General features: G+C 45.7%; 1 protein-coding gene across 2 annotated transcripts in view; it reads left to right on the top strand.

Moving 5' to 3' along the window:
* TNRC6A (trinucleotide repeat containing 6A) overlaps positions 1 to 12,409 on the top strand; it is a 93,724-nt gene that overhangs the window by 73,023 nt on the left and 8,292 nt on the right. For both annotated transcript variants that reach the window (XM_015563978.1, XM_015563981.1), the window contains 7 exons: positions 2,934 to 3,076; positions 3,457 to 3,603; positions 3,752 to 3,889; positions 4,887 to 5,015; positions 5,425 to 5,502; positions 5,759 to 5,969; positions 9,419 to 9,550. In XM_015563978.1, the coding sequence (XP_015419464.1) occupies positions 2,934 to 3,076; positions 3,457 to 3,603; positions 3,752 to 3,889; positions 4,887 to 5,015; positions 5,425 to 5,502; positions 5,759 to 5,969; positions 9,419 to 9,550 (978 nt within the window). The remainder of the gene's footprint in view (positions 1 to 2,933; positions 3,077 to 3,456; positions 3,604 to 3,751; positions 3,890 to 4,886; positions 5,016 to 5,424; positions 5,503 to 5,758; positions 5,970 to 9,418; positions 9,551 to 12,409) is intronic.

Raw genomic sequence — 12,409 nt, 5'->3', positions numbered from 1 at the left:
ACGAGTGGAAGCTGGGCTCCGGGGGCAGAGTCAATGTGCGTGTGTGTGTGTGTGTGTGTGTGTGTACTGTGTGTGTACATAATTTATGTTTTTTAATCCTCATCCGAGGATATATCCATTGATGAGAGAGAGAGAGAGAGAGAGAGAGAGAGAGAGAGAGAGAGAGAGAGAGGTGGGGAGAGAGAGAAATTTCTATGAGAGAGAAACATCAATCAGTTGCTTCCGGTATCTACCCCACTGATGGGATCAAACACGCAACCTTTTTGGTGTACAGGATGATGCTCCATCCAACTGAGCCACCTGGGCAAGGTGTGTAGATGTGCCTTTCAGGTGCAAATCACTGTGAAACTAAGGGAGTGATAACATCAGTCTGAAGTATGGAATTAAAAAATTTCAAGCAGGAGAATGACATGATTTGGATTCATGTTTTAGAAAAATAATCTTGGCTGTAGATTGAAGATATCTCAGGCCAGAAAACATTGGCAGCAGAGGACAGACAGAAAGATACTAAACACAGCAAAACCATTAGATATTTGTTGCAATAAAGAGTGGAGAGTTTCTAAGCTCCAAACCAAGACAGTAGGTGTGAAAAATCTAATTCAGTGGAGATGTGGGATTTAGAATCAACAAAAGTTGAACCAGTTTGCTGTGGAGGGTGAGGGTATGGGTTTGGTAAAAGGTGATCCCCAGTGTTTTTGCCTGGGCAGTTCAGCAATGGTTGCATTAAGTCTGAGTCTAGGCAGGAGAGGGAAATTGCATAGTACTTGAACAGGGAAAGTTTAACATAAATATAAATTAGTACTGTAATAATGGTGGTTTGGCCAATAAGAGGTAAAGAAAAAGAATGTGAGTATTTTACAGAATATAGAAAGAGCAGATAATAAGGAGAAATCCTAACCTCGGGCCTAAGATAGCCTGCCCCACCCGCCTCACCCCAGGGCTGGGATCAGAACTCTTCGACATGCCCTAGCTGGTTTGGCTCGGTGGATAGAGTGTCGGCCTGCGGACTGAAAGGTTCCAGGTTTGAGTTCAGTCAAGCTCACATGCCCGGGTTGCAGGCTCGATCCCCAGTAGGGGGCGTCCAGGAAGCCGCCGATCAATGATTCTCTCTCATCATTGATGTTTTTCTCTCTCTCTCCCTTCCTCTCTGAAATCAATCAAAAATAAATATATATATATATTTATATTTATATTTATATTTATATTTATATATAAAGGACTCTTGGGACATGACCTTAGCTCAGTGCATGGCAGAGAAGTCACTGAGGTGTCACCCCTGTGGGACTATCGGAAGCCCACCTTCTAGAGGAATTGTCTCCCTGGAGGCGCTCTGCTATAAAACTGCTTGGGGCTGCTGGCAGGAGCTGCTAGCCAGTGGTGAGCAGGCATGGCCAGAGCCAGAGCCAGAGCCGGGCCAGCCCACTGGCTGTGCTGCAAGGGGGCGGAGGGGGGGAAGGGGAGCCCTGGGAACAGGAAGCAGCCTTTCCTCCGACAGTATCTCCCTGCACCTCTGCTGAGAGCTTCAGTGTCTCTGGCAAAGGAAATAATGTGGAAACCAAACGCATTTCTAAAATGTGTCTACTCTAGGAATATTTTTGTTTTGTTAAAAGCTTTTCTTTTCCACTTGCCTGGAATGAAGGTAGGAAGTTTGGTGGTGGTGGCAGTAACATGCCTCAAAGGACAGTAGCTGCAAAGAAATCGATGGGTGAGATTGGAGGACAGAAAATACGGAGAATGAGAGCCAGGGAGATGGAGAAAGATTTTCAAATCTGTATGACTGGTCCAGTGAAGGAAGGTCTGGGGAAATGTGCTTGGTGTCACCTGTGAGAGGTTATGCTTAAGAGCAGGCAGTTAAAGATGTGGGACTACATGCAGGCGTGAAGTCAAAGTGGATGTTTGTATTTGAGGAGCACATGAATGGGAGTGACTGTCGACACCTTGGGAGCAAAACAGTAAAGGAAGCGCATTTGTAGAGAGAGTACACTCAGTTTTTCTGCTTTGACTGGGTCAGCCTTGGCATATCCCCTCATTGAAGAAGCAAAGGAAGTGGGCCCAACTGTGGAGAGAGGGGCGAAACCAGGGTGGGCTTTTGGCGGGGACGTGGAGGCAGACAGCAGTGTCCACGTTTAAAGATTTGTTGAAGTGTGATGGTAGCTGGGGGCTGGCTGTTTCAAGCAAACGTGGTTTTGCAGGATGGGAGTTTCCATGAGAGGAGATCCTATTTGTTGCAAAGAAATCAAAATGAGGAGATGAATGAATGGGTAGAGCAAGACCTGTTTGGCCTCCTGCCTCCCCATCTGCTGGCAGGAGTGAGAGGAGCTGTGGGCACTAGACTGGAAGGCACAGAGCACATAGAAGAGTACCTGGCAGTTTGTCGTGCTACTGTTTTCTTTTTTTCTTCTTTCTTTTTTAAAATATATTTTATTGATTTTTTACAGAGAGGAATGGAGAGAGATAGAGAGTTAGAAACATCGATGAGAGAGAAACATCGATCAGCTGCCTCCCGCACATCTCCCACTGGGGATGTGCCCACAACCAAGGTACATGCCCCTGACCGGAATCGAACCTGGGACCTTTCTGTCCGCAGGCCGACACTCTATCCACTGAGCCAAACCGGTCTCGGCTACTGTGTTCTTACTGTTACTGGGAACTGTTTATTACAAAATTAACCAGACCAACGATGACCAAAGATGTCTTAGCCTTCTGTTTTCAAGTTCACTGGTTCAGTAAAATAAGTGTTTGCCAAGCACAGCTTGGCTTGTGAGGAACACAGGGTTTACTAAAGGCAAGTGCATTTGTTTCCCGCGTCCTTGTCCAGGCAGAAGACGGGTCAGTTTGGGAAGGGAGGATTTTGCTTTCCACTGCAAATTTATCTGAAACCAAATAGGTTAATTGTCTTCCTACTGGATAACGTTATTTCCTGCATTTGTTAGGAATGTTACAAGACAAACGAATGGAGATAGATAAACATAGCCTAAATATTGGTGATTACAATCGAACGGTCGGGAAAGGCCCTGGTTCTCGGCCTCAGATGCCCAAAGAGTCTTCCATGGAGCGCAGCCCTTATTTTGATAAGGTGAGCTGTTTCTTGTTTTACCCCTGGGGCTAATAAACCAAGACACTGAGTAGCATGATTTTCTCATTCACTGTTTACAACATTTCATGTAATATAAAGTGTTAAGATCCAGTGCCAAATCCTCTTACTGGATTTGTAGTTCATTGTCTTTTCTATGTCTCAATTTATCACAGGGATTGCATTTGTATTTTCTTCTTAACCCCATAAAATGTGTTGGTTCTTTTTATGTGCTCTAGAATTAACACTAATCTGATCTCTTCTGTTTTCTGCCTGTTTCCTGTTGATGCTGGAATGTCATGTGACTTCTGTTCCTGCAATGATTTCTCCCTTCCACTTGTTTGCTTGGCTGGTGTTGCGCATCTTTCTGTCTGTCCAATCAGGATGGCATTGTAGCAGATGAATCCCAAAACTTGCAGTTTATGTCCAGTCAGAGCATGAAGCTTCCCCCTTCAAATAGTGCACTACCTAACCAGGCCCTCGGCTCCATAGCAGGGCTGGGTATGCAAAACTTGAATTCTGTTAGACAGGTAAGTCCGTGTGTGTATTAGGTTCTCTGTTGAATGATTTGTAGAAGCAATAAGCTCTCTCTTATGTGTAGTTACTGTACTTAAATCAGAAGTACGATGTGATAATGAGCTGTTGGTCCTGAAGAGCACTGGCTGTTTGTTTTTGTAGAATGGCAATCCCAATATGTTTGGTGTTGGAAACACAGCAGCACAACCCCGGGGCCTGCAGCAGCCTCCAGCACAACCTCTCAGTTCATCTCAGCCTAATCTCCGTGCTCAAGTGCCTCCTCCATTACTCTCCCCTCAGGTTAATAAATTTCTATGGTATTCCCTTCTACTTTCTGGAAAAGAACCTTGAGTAATTTTATAATTGAGCTAGAGCCCCGGTGCACGAAATTCTTGCAAGAGTAGGCCTTCCTTCCCCTGGCTGCCGACACGACTTCCCTCCAGGACCTGGGCTTCCCTCATGCCTGGGCCCCACCCACCCACCGCAGCCTAGGCCTCCCTCTTTGGGGCAATCCTGGAGCCCCCCGATTGATCGCTCTGCCGATCAATCTACTGGGCCTCCCTCTACTGGGCGATCATGGGGCAATGGCCGGGCCCCCAACCAGTTGCATCACACCTGCCTTGGCTGGCCTGCCACCAGTGGGTGTCATAGCGTAGTCCCGGATGTTCGTTTCACTGTTAAGCTGTTCGGTCGATTTGCATATTATGCTTTTATTATATAGGATTAGGTGAATGGTTGATCATCATACATTTTTTTAAATATGTATATTTTACTGATTTGAGAGAGAAACATTAATGAGAGAGAAACATCGGTCAGCTGCTTCCTGCTTGCCCCACACTGGGGATTGAGCTGCAACCTGGGCATGTGCCCTGACTGGAAATCAAACCTTGACCTGTTCATGGGTCAACACTCAACCACAGAGCCATGTTGGCTGGGCAGTGATAATACTTTTTATTGACATCTTTGAAATGCAGCTAATTCAAAGGATGTAGGGAGGGTGAAGAAAATTAGTCAAAGGTAATTTAAAATTTATCATTATATTTCATAAAACTTCTGAAGGGGGACAATAGCAAAGTACATTTACTGATTTAAAATTCATCTCTCATCTTTTACTTAATTCATGAAAGTATATGTGAATAGTAAATTAGTAAAGCAGAGAAAACAGAAGGTACATAACATGCTCCCCAAAACAATAGTCCATACATTTAATTGCTATGTTGATAATTTAAAATACATTGTACCTGTAGCTAGTTTGCATTATTTTACCCCGTTATTAACTTACCATTGTGATCCTCAGGTTCCAGTTTCATTGCTGAAGTATGCACCAAACAACGGTGGCCTGAATCCGCTCTTTGGCCCTCAGCAGGTAGCCATGCTGAACCAGCTCTCCCAACTCAACCAGCTTTCTCAGATCTCCCAGTTACAGGTGCGTGGAGTGCCGACCTGTCCTGCGGTGTGCACTCAGTGTGTCCCCTGTGGGCTAGACTGCAGGAGGTGGTGCAGGGGGCATGCCAGCAGCCATGATTCTCGTGGAGCTTCCAGTGTGTCCGTGAAGGAGATGGTGAGCCCAGTGGGCATGATGCTGTGAGAGCAAGCCCAGCTGGGTCGGGGTGGCGCTGGGGGTAGAGTGGTGAGGAAGAATTTTTCTGATGAAGTAGAAGTTTAGATTGAACAGATCTGCTGGAGGCCAGAGTCCAGGAAGAGATTGTGTTCGATTAGGCAGGACTTGTTGGCGCTGATCAGATGAAGCCGTGCCTCTGCAGGTCCACCTGCCACGGCCACTGAAGCTTGATCTGTGATGGTGTGGCACTGACCATCTGCACTCTTCCCCGCAGCGATTTTTAGCACAGCAGCAAAGGACGCAGAGTCAGAGAAGCGTGCCTTCTGGGAACCGGCAGCAGCAAGACCAGCAGGTGGGTCCGAGTCTTCCCCTCGCTGTGCTGACCCGCCCCTCACATCACTTCCATTGGAACGAGACGCACAGGCCTTCCTGAAAACGTCATGCAGTCAGTTGTTCACTAAGTCCTCTGTTTGCCCAGCGTTATACCAGCTGGTACAGGGTGACTGTGCACCTTCTGAGGAGAGGGAAATGGATGAAAAAATAAAGGGGAACATGTGGGTATCTGGAAAGACTTCACAGTTTTTCCCAATTGTTTTTGTCGTTTTAAGGGTCGACCTCTTAGTGTGCAGCAGCAGATGATGCAACAGTCTCGCCAACTTGACCCCAACCTGTTGGTGAAGCAGCAGACGCCGCCATCTCAGCAGCAGTCACTCCATCAGCCAGCCATGAAATCTTTCCTTGAAAATGTCCTGCCTCACACTACACCCGAGCTGCAAAAAGGGCCATCTCCAGTAAATGCTTTCAGCAGCTTCCCTATAGGTGGGTTTCTCCTTGGCCACACGGTTAGCTGGTGCGTGGAAGTCCCCGACCTGGCAGGGCTGTTCCCTCGTGAAGACAACACTGGTCCGTTAGCTGTTCCCTTTTGTGGGTGTAGTCTTCATGCTTCAGGGAACATGCTTCATGCTCTCTCTTCAAGAAAACCACACTGTTTCAAAAACACTACATTCATATTTGAATGGGTTAGAATAAAGATAATACTTCTCTTAAGACCCTCAGGTATTTAATTGTAGAATATGAAGGGAAGTGGGAAGGGCCAGAGAGATAGATACTGAGCAGTGCTGCTTTGGCAAAACAGCTGAGAAATAGTAGCATTGTAGTTTTTAGAAGCTAGAAATTTGACTATTGTCTAGATATTTATACATGATTACTGGGATAACTAGGAAATGGGGGTGCCTTTGTCACATTTCCTGTAGCTTTCCCTTCCCTTTCTCACTATGTCTCCAGACTTGTACTCCCTCTGGAAATGTCAGGCTTGTACCTGTTCCCCTGCCTTAGGTCCCTTTTCTCCTTATCCCTTCGATTCTGTTTTGACCCTTGTTTGATCCCATCCTGTTCATTTTCACTTTTCTGTCTCTTCCCTGAAAATGGTTTCTTGTAACACAGCTTTGTTGGTTGCTCACCCTGCTGGTCCAGCTGTGGTGAAGATAGTTTGTTTCCTTGCACCTTGTGGGCTGTGGGCAAGGGTGGGGCCTGCTCCTGCGGCTCCTCGCTCTCGCTGAGCTGGCGCAGGATTGGCTCTCCCCGGTATTGCCGTGGGCTCTCAGCTGGGGCCTACGTAGCACTTTGAGTCCTGGGAACTGTTCACTGTCTCTACATTCCCAGCTGTGGTTCCCTTGTCAGTGACCACTGCGCGTGGTGACCAGGCGATCCCAGAAACAACAGTGTATATGGGAGTAGTAAAGAATGCCACGGACATTGAGAGGTTTGGTCTCAGCAAACGGAAGGGATGCACGGTGTGCTTGCATGCTGGTCATAGGCATTGGGCCAGTGAGGAGGTCACTGTCCAGTGGAATCTTGTTTCTCAAACATCTCCTATCTCGAACAGTTCGCCCCTCAGCCTGACAGCCCTTTCATGCTGCTGCCTATATGATCAGTCACACACCTCTCTGCTGCCAAAGGAGAGAGTGCACGAACATGAGTCAGGTTACCACTGTTAACATCTCAGGGTATTGTGTTGTGAATATTTTTGTTTTGTTGCTTTTGTTAAATTTTCATTTTTTACTGTACATTTTTTGTTAAATATTCATTTACATTTCATGTCCTTTTTGTTTTTAAAGTGTTTATAGATTAAACAGTACAATAGACGTGTACAGTACATAAGAAAGGTTAAAACGGGGGTTATTTGGGGAAAAAATAATTTGGTTTTCTAACAGCCTTCCAGAACAAAGTAAGTTCCAGAAACAAGGTTCCACTGTATGTGGATTTCCTGTCTAGGCTGGCTTCACAGCAAGAGATACTTTTTCCTGATTAAAAAAGTCTGCTTAGCCTATGCAAACACCAGGATGGTTCTCTAAATCAGTCGTGAAAAACAGGAGCCTGTTGCCCAGATGTGGCCAGCTGCCTGATTTTGTAAATAAAGATTTATTGGAACATAGCCCTGTTCTTTCATTAACATATTTTCTGTAGCTTTTGTGCTATAAAAACAGTCTTATAGAAACAGACCTTGTGGCCCCAGAGCCTAAGATGTTTACTCTCTGAACCATGAAAGAATTTGCCACACTTGGGTCTAATTGATGGGCCCAGAGAATAACAACTGTAATTTCTCTTTTCAAAAATAGATATGATATTAGAGAATTCGTGGTAAAGTTCTTAAGTCTAGCTGATCTAATATCCTGTGAACTGTCATGAAACCAAAGTATTTAAAACTATTTGTTTTTAAAACTTTAGGATGACCAGCTGGATATGTGTTAAAGATCTGACTTCATTTTTAAAAAGTGTCTCAGAGGATTCTGATGTTGACTGTCCCCAGAGCACATTTAAGAAACACTGGAGGAATGGGTCCGTTTTCTGACCACAGCACTGAAGATAGACGTTTCCATCCTTGTTCCCTGAGACTAATCCTGAGATGGCACTGTCAGAGTTGGAGTAAATCGCACCTTAGAGTATGCGGGTCTGGCCCTGAGGTGCAATTGTTAGAGCACGACAGTTCTTCTGTTTGTTTGGTTTTTTATTTAAATACTAGAGGCCCAGTGCATGAAATACATGCACAGGTGGGGTCCCTAGGCCTGGCCAGCAATCAGGGCCAATCGGGGCCTTCCAGCTGCCAGCCAGGGCCTGCCTTCACTCTGTGCCACCCCCTGGTGGTCCACGCACGTCATGAGCGATCGAACTCCCGGTCAAACTCCCCCTTGGGGACACTTTGCATATTAGCCTTTTATATAGTTAAATATATTTTTATTGATTTCAGAGAGGAAGGGAGCGAGATAAAAATGTCAGTGATGAGAATCACTGATTGACCCCTCCTGCACACCCCACACTGGGGATTGACCCCGCAACCCGGGAATGTGCCCTGACAATCTTCTTTGACTGGTCAGCAAGTTGAAAATTATTCAGTTTGCAAGCAAAAGATAGCAACTGAAAGTGATCATATATAATATTTTATGCATGGTACTCTTGGAAAGTAGCTAAAGAAAGATATCTTATTAGAGATAGTCTTATAAACTTTAATATTTGGCCTCTTTGAATTTTTTTTCTTATTCGGCCAGGGAATCCTATATAATAAAAGGGTAACATGCAAATCGACTGAAGGGTGGAAAGACCGGTCACTATGACATGCACTGACCACCAGGGGGCAAACGCTCAATGCAGGAGCTGCCTCCTGGTAGTCAGTGCACTCCCACAGGGGGAGCACTGCTCAGCCAGAAGCCAGGATCACAACTGGCCAGCGCAGTGACAGTGGCAGGAGCCTCTCCCGCCTCCGCGCCAGAGCTAAGGATGTCCGACTGCCACTTAAGACATCCCCTGTGGGCTTCCGGACCGCTAAAGGGCACAGGCCAGGCTGAGGGACCACCCCTCCCCCCGAGTGTATGAATGTTGTCCACCAGGCCTCTAGTTTAAAACTAATCAAAATTATGTGGAGAAATAGTTTCCCACAGATAATGCAGTTTTATAGTAGTAACAGTTTTATGGTTTGAAAACGTATTATTGAGTATCAGAATAACTACGTAGGAGTTCTGCATTGCACTCTCTGGTAACTTCACTGTGGCTCTTTCTCCCCACACTGTGTCTGCATGACATTGGCCAGGGACAGAGTGTCGGTTCCACCTGCCCGGCCTTTGTAATTATTTGGCTGTGCCACATTTGCAGAATTATCTCTATTAAGGAATTCAGGCAAGATCGAAACATTACGTAGTTTTTCTAGGAAGTGCAAGTTGTACACGAAGAGGAACATGCTATATTTTATAAATTTTTTAATTGTTATTTTTAAGGCTTGAACTCAAACTTGAATGTAAATATGGATATGAACAGTATTAAAGAGCCACAGTCAAGACTAAGGAAGTGGACTACAGTGGACAGCATTTCTGTGAACACATCTTTGGATCAAAACTCCAGCAAACATGGTAAAAATACATTCTTACCTTAAAAAACAACAACTGTGGAATATTAACTTTTAGGCCTTTATTTTAAATACATATTTTTAAAAGCCAAATTCTCTTAGAACCTTTCCTTGTTTTTAAGAGTGCTTTATTAATAAATCTTAGTTGAAATAAAAAAAGCAAAAATTAACCTTTATAATGTTGTTATACAAAATAGAAATCAGATTATACATTTTTTTTAAAAAATTATTTCCTTTTTGATGGTCTTTTAGTTTTTTGCAATTGATTTTATTGTTCTAATGTTCTACTTGTTAACATTTACACAATTTAATGTAATGTAGGGTATTAAACACTTGCACCATAATTTGATTCCTAGCATTTTCTTATATATTGACACATTTTCTTTATATATTTTGTTATGTGTAAATCACATAGATTCAGTATTCTTTTCACCAGTTAATTATAGTTTTTAAATATTTTCATCTTATTTAATATCCATTCATCTAGCCACTAGTTAATAAACTACCTTCTGCTTTCCCAGGACTGTTCCTGGGATGTATAGGTACATATGTACATACACAGTTGAGTATGTAAGCAAGTGAAAAAGTCAGAACCCACTGGAGGATTGAACAGGGAATGACAGCGATGGGTATGGCTTTAGAGAGACTCATCAGGGGCAGAGTCTGCAAGTTCACCAACTGAATGAGAGAGAGCGGTAAAGAGTGCGTGTGGCACATGAGCCCTGACCGGTGTGTTCAGTGGTTAGAGCGCCAGCCCACGCACCAAAGGGTTGAGGGTTCACTCCCCACCCCTATGGGGGCTTGTGCAGGAGGTGACCAATCAATGTATCTCTCCCCCCCTCCCTCTTCTCCCCTCCCTCCCTTCCACTCTGACTGAAAAGCAATGGAAGAAATATCCTCGAGTGAGGATTAACACCCCCCCCCTCCCCCCCCAAAAAAAAAAAAATAGAAGTAGCTAGAAGAGGAAGCCAGAAAAGAAGGGAAGAAAATTGGTGGAATGACCACATCAGGTCAGGGGCAGGCCATGCCCTGGCGAGTGGCATGAGGGCCTGGCGAGGTCCTGCTCTGCCACCCTCCGTGACTGGCACAGGAATTCCAGGGGAACCTTTGTTTCACCAGAAGCTCCAGCGAGAGCAGCTCAAGTCCATGAACCAGAGCTCCTCGCACCCATGGAAACAAGGCTCGTGGCCAGGCCCTGGCCCTCCTTTCTCACCTTGCCCTCCCATTGCAATAACTTGTGCCTCCTCCCATCAGTGCTTGAAGCTGGAAACTTAGACGTTCGCTTTGTGGTCCCTGTCCGTTGAGATAATTTACATATCTACAGCGTTTTCTAAAGTGTACGCTTCAGTGGCTTTCAGTGTATTCTCAGTACTGCATGCATCACCACAATCCATTTCGGAACGTTTTCTTGACCCCAGAAGAGCCTCGGGTGTCACTCTTCCCGCCTCCGCTTGTCCATCTCTCCTAGCCATTAGCAAAGCTCATCCTCCTGTGCGCGTACACTCGTCTCCACTGCACATTTGCTGTGCGTGGTGGCAGGTACTGTCTGGTCTTTGAGTAGCATTTTGGCTTAGCACAGTGCTTGCCAGGCTCACTCGTGTTGCAGCATGCCGAAGTGCTTCATTCCTCCCTCCTTCCTTCAGCAGTCTACCGCTGTTTGGGTCCGGGAGATAGTCTTGAGTTCTCCCTCGCTCCCACCGCCACATCCAGTCCACCTGTGACGAGTGCCCCTTCCACTGTCCCCGACGTCAGCCTGCTTCCCTGCACACCTGCCTTCCGGTCCCGAAACATAGCCCCGGTCTCACTTCTCTTAAAACGCTCAAGGCGAGGTCCTCCTTGCTCTGTCCGACAGAGTCCTGCGTGAGCATGCTGCCCCTGGCGCCTTCCAGGACCGCTGGTCTACAGCGGTGAGGCTGGGCCACCTTCTATTCCAGACGTTTAGAATAGCAGGCTCAGCAACCCTCCCTTTGAGATCAGGACCCCATCCTCCATGTTGCTCACAGAATGGTCTTTCAGTTCTCAGACGACTGCTCCGTTCCTCTCCTCAGGTCCTTATAGGCTGCACCTGCACCTAGAATCCCACCCCAACCTTTTGCATGAGGGCTCAGCCCTTCCTCGCCTTATGCTCTGTCCTTCCATCGCTGTTCACTTGGTCACCTCTTTGTGAGAATCCACTGTCATTAAGGGCAAGGACTCCATCTCACTCAGCTTTCTGTGTCCTAATGAGAAAAGGCCGTTTGCCACTGTGTAAAGCATTACTCATTCTAAAATGAGCTCAGGGATGGACGTGGAGGATAGATCTCAACACAAGAGGGGCATTCCTAAATGTTAGCTGTGCTTTGATGGGATTTCACACTTGTGGTAACAGATACCTTTACCAGTGCTATGTAGTCCCCAGGGGTGGAGTCTAGGGGAGAAATGTAAATGTCCTGGTGGAAAAGATCTTCGCTGTCTCCTTACCTATACATCCTTGGGTTCCTGCTCTTTGCCACTCAGGATGTTTTTTGGGGGAGCAGGGGGTGTTGATAGAAATAAATATATTATTTTTAATTTAAATTCTTTATTGTTTAAAGTATTACATAAGTCTTCTTTTTCCCCCATTGACCTCTCCCCAGCTGCTCCCAACCCCCAGGACATGCCCTCACCCCCCTACTGTCTGTGTCCATGGGTTATGCTTATATGCATGCATACAAGTCCTTTGGTTGATCTCTTCCCCCCTCTTCCCCTGCCTTCCCTCTTAGGTTGGATGGTCTGTTCAATGCTTCTATGACTCTGGCTCTATTTTTGTTCATTATATTCCACATATGAGTGAGATCATGTGATATTTATCTTTCTCTGACTGGCTTATTTCGCTTAGCATAAT

Source organism: Myotis davidii, unplaced genomic scaffold, assembly GCF_000327345.1.
Source record: "Myotis davidii unplaced genomic scaffold, ASM32734v1 scaffold150, whole genome shotgun sequence".
NCBI classification, from domain to species: Eukaryota; Metazoa; Chordata; class Mammalia; order Chiroptera; family Vespertilionidae; genus Myotis; species Myotis davidii.
Note: the sequence above shows the minus strand (reverse complement) of the source record. Positions and strands in the feature narration are given on the sequence as shown.